At 43.0% G+C, this 8,470-nt stretch overlaps 1 protein-coding gene across 1 annotated transcript; it reads left to right on the top strand.

Moving 5' to 3' along the window:
- The first annotated feature begins 533 nt into the window (after positions 1–533).
- On the top strand, positions 534–5,558 carry LOC148033161 (uncharacterized). The gene is made up of 4 exons (XM_087681031.1): positions 534–1,691; positions 2,324–2,584; positions 3,038–4,036; positions 4,257–5,558. The coding sequence occupies exons 1-4, from the start codon at positions 1,199–1,201 to the stop codon at positions 4,889–4,891; spliced, it is 2,388 nt and encodes a 795-aa protein (XP_087537157.1). The 5' UTR covers positions 534–1,198; the 3' UTR covers positions 4,892–5,558.
- The last annotated feature ends 2,912 nt before the right edge of the window (positions 5,559–8,470 follow it).

The raw sequence follows: 8,470 nt of genomic DNA, 5'->3' as shown, positions 1-8,470 counted from the left end.
AGAGGTCGGGTCATTGTGGAGCTTGCAATGTCATGGGGTACAATAGTTTACACAGGCAGCACTATTGGAAGTTTAATGCTAGGTTGGAAAAGGCTACAAAGGAGGTGTAGGGTGGTGCAGTCAAAAGTTTACCAAGGGGCTCCAACTAGATACAAACAAGCACTAGACAAAGGCCATCTACAATCTGCATGGTACAAAAGCAAAGGCAGGCTGTAGCTTTTTTCAAAAACTGCCTGACATGACACGCTGCACGAGGAGCCTCTCGGCAGCGGGTGCGCGAGTTGGGGCTGCTGCTAAAATTCAAAAACACATGTTTTTCAATTGAGGAAAAACTTGGTGACAAGGGTGGGGGGTGTTTGGTCGAATGACTGTGGACTGGAGGGGGTGGGAAAAGGGGCGGGAATGTCAGCGACAGCAACAAGAAAGAGAAGGGGGACTGATGACTGATGTATCATAATATCTCACGAATCATGAATCATGATGATGGGTCTTCAGAGTTTTGTTTGGAAAAACCCACACACACACACACACACACACACACAGAGCGACCGAAAATGAGCAGGGAAAATTAATAATTAAGAAACAAACAGAAAAAACGAGAGCGCAGTGCGCTTCTGCGACTCTGTCCCTCGAGTCCCACAGACGAACAATTCACAGTACGACAGCCTCTCTCTCTCTCTCTCTCTCTCTCTCTCTCTCTCTGTGTCTCTCTGTCTCTCTCTCTCACATTTTTCCTTCCCTTTTACCTCCCGAGTCCCCATCTATCTACGTGCTGGAACACCCCTTTGCTAGTAATGGCATGCAAAACAGAGGTCTGAGGTCCTTCCCCTTTCCCTTTCCTACTCAATTAGAGGCGACAATTCTTCCAGAGAGTAAAATTGCCACCCTCTCCCAGCTTCCCATGAGTAAAATCTATCTGATGAGATGAGATGTGGGCTCATAACACTTGCTCTGTTTGAATAGAGCCCACCACTTAGTGTGCTGTCCAGTGTGCCTCTCAAGATCAAAGCCAAAAAGTAGGCGCTTGAGATAGTGCAGCGGTGCAACGTTCCCGTGCGGTAGGCCATGTCGGTCTCAACTCGAGCTTGATTTATGCTCCTTGTGTGTCCATTCAGACGAAAGAGGCAAAATTCATGATCTTCTAGACAAAGGGCAACTTCCTTCAGCTCACTTGCCCTTCTTTTGGATAACAGAAAAGATGCACATCACATTACCCTTGTCCAAGCCTCTGCTCACTCTGCTTCTTTTGCTCGTCTTTGACAATGCCTATCCCAGCCATGGAGGGCCGCTCTCAGCGGTATCGTCAACTCGTGCATCAGCTGCTACGAAGAGACACATGCAAGAGCTCGCGGAGACTGACATTTTGATGCAAATTAAGGCTGCATTGGACCCTGATGGCAAAATTCTGAAGTCTTGGCTGCTTCCCGGAGGATCCTTTGAAGGGGTGGCATGGAACGGCGAGGGCAAAGTGGCCAATATATCTCTGCAGGGGAGAGGTCTCACAGGGTTCATCCCGAGCGCCATAGCTGAGCTCAGTGCTCTCACTGGCCTCTATTTGCACTACAACAAGCTACATGGGCCTATCCCTACCATGCTGTATAAGCTCAGTGGCCTAACAGATCTCTACCTGAATGTCAATCTCCTCTCAGGAACCATTCCTTCTGAATTGGGCTTACTTTACAATCTTCAAGGTATGCTGTGCTATTTCTGCAAATGTGTGTGTTTTCTCGGTAGTGTCCATGGCATCAAGCGTTCCACACTAAGCTAGTTTGTTGTGATCGTTTGTCAATTTAGTGTCACTGCATTTGCATTCACAAGAAACTTTAGACAGGTTCCCACTGTAATTCCCACATTGTGAATTATGAAAACATCACGAGCTTTTGCAAGGGAGACACTGCATATCTAGCTAGGCGTGGTTGGGGGCATGGGGCGGCTGGCGTCAGGGTTGAGGCTGACAGCCCCTGCCCCCAGTTGCACCTAGCTAGGTCTGCGATGCTTCCTGAGCAGGAGCTCATGATGTTGCACACTACAAGGAAAAACAAGGGAAAAGAGTCCGATGTCGCAGATGTGAAAATTTCTAAAACTTTTTCTGAATTCTCCGTGGTATCCTATGTTTCACAAGCAATTGCACTGCACCAGTTCTTGGGACCCGTTTTGCTCTATTCTCTGTCCCTTTCAGGACTTGTTAGTTTTTTCTCACGTTTGCAACATGCCTGAAATCATCTCTATTTGTTTTGTTCTCTTCTCTCCATCACATTCTCTAATTTCTTGCTGTGAATTCCCTTTGCCTTCGTCTTTAGAAAGAACCTTTTGTTTGGTGCAGCTTTGCAGCTGTGCTGCAATGCATTGGAGGGTGTCATACCCATGGAGCTCGGGGGACTGAAGCAACTCAATGTTCTGGCCCTTCAGCACAATAAGCTTGTGGGGGAGATACCTTCTTCTCTGGGCTATCTTACTGATCTCACTCGTCTGGACCTCAGCTTCAACCAACTGAATGGAACCATTCCCACGTCATTGGGTAACTTGAACCAGCTCACGATGGTAGATGTCTCCAGCAATCTTTTATCAGGTCCTATTCCACCAGGTAAGTGACAGAAATCTGTACCCAGACAGCATCATAACATTACAACCTGTCTGTGTACATGCTGGTTTGTCTCAACTGTTAAAACAAAAGGGAGGTTTAGTAAGTGAATGTCGGATATTTGCTCGAGACCGTAGAAAATGAAAAAGAGAGCCCTAATGTTTGCAACTTTAAGACATTTTTGTTACGTAATGACAAAATCCTACCAATTTGTTCAGAATTTTCATATCAGCTTCTGAAAAGCCTTCTGATAGAACAGTGTTTGCTATCCCTTCAGTATCCCTTCAGTCTGATATGTGCATGACTAGTTGCATATGTGTCCATGGACAATGCATGTTGGTTGCTTTGAAGTGCACTTGCAACTGGTTTAACTGGTTTTACCCCTGTCACTTAACCTTTGTGATTTAACTGGTTTTATCTCTATGACAACATTGTTGGTTCACTGGTTTCAAGCAGCAATGCGGAGGTTGCAGCAGGCCTTCACATATGAAAACAATTCAAAGCTTTGTGGAGAAGGGTTCACAGACATCCAGACATGTGATCACTATTCTCTTTCTTCTGTGACCCAGACTGGGCCTGACCAGCCACTGGCAGGGGCTCAACCTCCATCTTCAGGCAACAATAGTTCGTCATCAGTATCGGATGCTGCTGAGTCTGCTGACCCTCACCTACTCCAGAAGAAGATAAGACTGGGCTCTAAGACAGCCCAAGTGGCAGTTGTATCAGGGGTGGTGGCATTTGCAGCTGGAGGTGTCATCATTGGTCTTCTTATCTTCATTGTTTTCAGGAGACATAAGCAGAAGATAAGTAGTGCCTTTGAGATGAGTGATACCAAACTTGGAGACCATCACTACATGTTCTCCTCTGAGCAGAAGCTGTTCGCCAAAGTAGATGCAATCGATGCTACTTTGAGCAAGAAAGGCTCCTCCAGCAAGCCTCCCCCTGTTAAAGTTCTTGATCATGGAGCTCACCATGCATCTGCTTCCACTAGTCATCGAGCTTCACGCTCCTTTGGGTCCTTCAGTGGAGTTGTCTTCTTTAATGGCTCGAACCAAAGTTTCCAGTATGATCTAGAAGAACTTGAGATGGCTACAAACTTCTTTTCTGACAAGAACTTACTGGGGAAAAGAGGAGGCCATTCGGCTGTTTACAGAGGAGTATTGAGGGACGGCTCTTGTGTAGCAGTAAGGGCTTTGCATAAGGCTAGCTGTAGAACTCCTGGACCCCCGGAATTCAAGTCTGTTGTGGGCACCATAGCCCAGCTCAGACATGAGAATATAGTTAGCCTGAAGGGCTTCTGCTTTTCTTCAGGTAAGGCAGAGTGTTTCTTGGTCTATGACTTTGTGACCAATCGGACCCTCCAAGAGCATCTGGATACCAAGAGAAAGGGCAAGGCCTCTTCAGGTTGCTTGGATTGGTCAGCAAGGGCACGCATTGCTAACAACATTGCACGAGGTATGTAAGGCATCCACATCTATAATAATGTGATAATGCTTCTGGGCTCAATAATTCATTCATATTATGATTGACTACTCCATGTAAAAGAAGTCTAATAATAAAACCTGCTCTGTAACAGGTTCTAGAACAGGGGCAGTTCAGTCTAGTTCTGTGCAGTGTTGGTTGCCTTCCTAAGTATAAAGCCTAACTCTAATGATTGAACTGCTTTTTTTAATAGGTCTTCAATATATGCACAGAGGAACAGATGATGTAGTGGTTCACCAAAACGTCTCAGCAGCAAATGTGCTTCTGGATCAAAATTACAATGCTTTTCTCTCTGATGCTGGGCTCGACAAGCTGCTAGCTGATGACATTGTTTTCTCTGTTCTCAAGTCTTCTGCAGCTAGAGGATATCTAGCACCTGAGTATGTCACCACAGGAAGGCTCACTGAGAAAAGTGATGTGTATGCCTTTGGGGTGTTACTTCTCCAGCTGCTCACCGGCAAAAGGCCTCTTTTTGTGGGAGAAACTCATGATTGTGGTGCTGATGTGCATCACACTGGATCAGGGGTGATCAACATGGTGAGTTGGGCAAGGTCTCTTGTGGGTGCAGGATGCATTGAAGAGCTCATGGATCCCAGTTTGAATGGTAAGTACTCATGTGCAGCGGCCACACACATGGCTGCGGTTGCATTTGCATGCACCCATGAGGATGCAGTTGAGAGGCCTGACATGGTGGAGGTTGTGAGCCTACTGCAGAAGATGGATGCATGTGCAGAGACAATGCTAGAGGCAGGGTTGTCTTCAGGGGAAGACTATCCTAGGAGGCAACAAGCTTTGTTTGCAGAAAGGCTGTTGGACGACGGGCGCTAGCCGGCGGCTTGAACATTGTTGTGGTGCTCTCAATGCTGGTGGGGGGGGCTGCAAGGCCTCAGTGGGCTGGGTGTTGCTGCACAAGAGCATGAAGTGGATGGATATGGCATCTGTTTGTTAATGGAGCTATGATGGCCAACCCTTTTGAGGTCCACTAAAGCACAGAAATGATTCAGGGAGATGCAGTAGCTGCTTCACCTTTTTCTGTGATTCCAATGCTTCGGTAAAGTAAACTGGCAAATCTGACCTCTTTAGGAAATTCTGATTTTCATGAACATTTGTGGGGTCCTTTGGATCATGGGAGAAAGTCCTTTGTGGAGGGTCCTATTTCTGATGCTCTATTGGAACCCATAATCTCAATGGGTTCTTGTGGAAGCCATCATCTTAATGGGTTCTGTTTTTGGAAACCATCATCTCAATGGGTTTTCTGAGTACCTATGTACAAACTTTTCTTCTTCAAGGCAAACCTTATTTTTACTTGACATTCTCGCAGTTCAGGAATCAGATCAATTTCCAGACATTGCATTGAATTTAGTTTCTCACATGATCCCATTGGAAGGAAGGGGTCACTAGCGATGAAGAATTTCTGTTCTGTTTTTGTCTATCTTGGCAAGAGAAGCTTGTGTGATGCAAATCCTGGGATCTGTGGGCTACCATAGACTTAATAGCTTCTGATGAAGTAATGTGACAAACATATGCCTATCAAGCTCGGGGAACCATGGAAACACTAATATTCTATAATCGTTTATTGAAACATTACATTTGAAACACTAGTATTCAATTATTATGGTTATTGGGAGACCAATGAAAGACCTTATAAGATGACTTTAGAGCTATGAAAATTGGAACATAAGTTGGCACGAAGCACTTAAATTCACTTACCTTAATTGAGAGCCTAAAGGTCATTACTTGAAATGAACTAGTTGGTACTCGGAATTTAATGATTCGTGTGTAGATTGATTTGAACTAGTGATACACTTGTTTTTTGTTAAAACTTGGTTATTCATGATGAATTGATTATCCTAGCTTATTCTAATTGTTTGGTGCACCGCCACCCTTGCCTTTGTTTGTGTTGAGCCAAAATATTGAACCAAAGCTTGAGCTATGTTTTGACACCTTTTCATTTGACATATTCTCATTTTTTGGAAGAAATTTCAAAACATAGAGAAGCTTGAGAATATGGCTTGATTTGAGTAAACTTGCACAGCGGATTGTCTTACTACCACCCTCCACCATCATCCTACTTACCATTATAAAACCCTTCCACCTTTTCATCTGGCTTGCCTCCACTCTTAACTACGTTGGACCATGATCTATTTGCTTGCATCTTCCTTTCTTCAATCCCATCTCTTGCATCATGATATTCTTTATAGTAATAGTTGACCCCACATGCTAAAGCTGTAGCATGTGCTAATGAACTTGCTTGAGGAGAGTTTGAAACCTAAGTTTACTAATATATGAGACATGTGCTAATGAACTTGCTTGAGGAGAGTTTGAAACCTAAGTTTACTAATATATGAGACATTGATGACTAGAGAATTTAACTTTGTTCTCTTTTGCATCCCATAATTGACAAATCCTCTTTAAGGGCTAGCAAGAAAGGGGATATACAATGCTTTGCCCAACGCTTTGGCAATTTCTTGGAAGGATGTTCCAAAGATATATAGGTATTTTGGGTATCTTTGTCTATATTTGACATTCTTTATTAATATAATCACAACCCAATTCCAAGGCTACCATAGCATGACATAGACTCGGTCTAGCCCTTAGCAATATACTCCCTAGCTAGCACCTTTTGAGTGGCCTTCTTTTGAGTAAATATCGCATTGAAGAAATGCCTTTGCCAATATTTGGTTGAGTGTTCCTCCTCCCTTGAGAATTGCATTAAACCATGTCATAGCCTCCATTGGATTGTGAGGCTTGTTTGGCAATGAAGAATACCAAAACTACTTTGGAGTTAGATTTATTAGATACCACCTATGGATTTGTCTAAAGCTTAAGCTTGATATCATATTCTAAATTAATCAAGCACTTTTCTAGTATTTGCTCTTGAAGGTATAGTTATATCAAGTCACTACTACAATCATCTAGGCCTCCTTCTTTCCCCCTCATTTTCTTTTGCAAATTCATTGTCTCTAGTTTAAAGTGTGACAAATCTACATTTTGGTTGATACTTTCATCAAACATTTCCTTATTGTGATATTTTCGACTTTCTCGACTTCTCGTAATTAAGATCTGGAGAGTTTAGACTATTAAAAGCAAGATCTCGAATAAAATAATCCATATCCCATACCTCGACACCTTTTGGGACCGATACGATTGTGAACATCTCTACACGAGAATTGTCATGTGTATGGTGGTTATGCCTCATAGGTTTAGAACTGACCAAACACGTTTAAAACTCGAGCAAGTCAAGACGATCTGGCTTGTGGAGACTAAGGAAAAAACAAGAAAAGCTTAAGGAGAAGAAGATGTCGACGAATTGGCGTCGTCCCTTCTCTCCTTTTTCGTCATCAATGGTGCCATCTTCCTCTCTCTTCCCAATTTGGGAAAATTGAATCGGGGAAAAAAAAGCTTTGAATTCTCCTCTTCAACCTCAACGTAAGACTCTAGCAATCTCCCCCTTTACTCAGCTTGACAAGAGGCTCGGATTATTGAAGCAAGGTCACTTGAAAGCCAAGTGAATCAGCCATGGCATCTCTGGGCCTCAAAGATTAGATCACCAGCATCAGATTGTATCTCGAAAGATTTTAGATAGCTGGATTGGCAAGATACCCTCCATAAAGGACTCTGCTTCTTGGCCACAACTCATGAAGCCCCCTCCCTTTAATTTGATTATAAATATGGGGCATGAATAACTGTAGGGAACATAAGCCGAATTAGAGAGGAGACTCTTCCCGAATCGAGAGAGAGAGAGAGAGAGAGAGAAGAGCAAGAGAGAAAGGCAAGAGAAGAGCGAGAGGGATAATTTGTATTACAAAGACAAGGGGGATACTCCATCAGCTTTCAAAATCGAATCCCATCTCTTCTATCTTCATCCCCTTGTAGAATTGAGACTCTACTCGATTTCTTCTCCATTCCTAATTATCACCATCCCCATCGATCCAATTGAGACGACCCAAAGAACATTGTGGATACGACCACTACAAATGGAATGGCAGGTACTGGAATTACAAACGAAGTTGCGAATACCAATAACAACCAAGTGCTCATCATAAATCCCCAGGTGCAATATTTGATTATTATTTTAAATATTAAGGATAGCAAATAGATCATCATCCCATGGCCTGGTAACAAAAAAGTAAAATTGCATCCATAAGAGTAGGATTTTCCCAATAATCTTATGCATAGAAAATCATAGAGAAAATTCTTAATTGCAAATTCAAAGGATTAATTTGGGGTTACAAGAGATGCACTAGGAATAGGATGCAAGAAACATACTACACTACCCAAAATAATTTATGATTTTATTGCATCAAAATAGGATTTTTTGCCAAGATTTAGATTCAAGGACTATGATGTTTAAATAATGAATATTTTAAGGAGTTAAAATTTTGAATCCAATTTGTATTGAATCGA

This window comes from Lygodium microphyllum, chromosome 7, assembly GCF_053477565.2.
Source record: "Lygodium microphyllum isolate KBCC chromosome 7, Lygodium_microphyllum_v1.1.10, whole genome shotgun sequence".
Lineage (NCBI taxonomy): Eukaryota > Viridiplantae > Streptophyta > Polypodiopsida > Schizaeales > Lygodiaceae > Lygodium > Lygodium microphyllum.
Note: the sequence above shows the minus strand (reverse complement) of the source record. Positions and strands in the feature narration are given on the sequence as shown.

Coding starts and splice junctions, on each gene's coding strand:
- LOC148033161 (XM_087681031.1), top strand. CDS start 1,199: ATGCACATCACATTACCCTTGTCCAAGCCTCTGCTCACTCTGCTTCTT. Junction 1,692..2,323: donor CTTACTTTACAATCTTCAAG/GTATGCTGTGCT, acceptor TGTTTGGTGCAG/CTTTGCAGCTGTGCTGCAAT. Junction 4,037..4,256: donor TGCTAACAACATTGCACGAG/GTATGTAAGGCA, acceptor TTTTTTTAATAG/GTCTTCAATATATGCACAGA.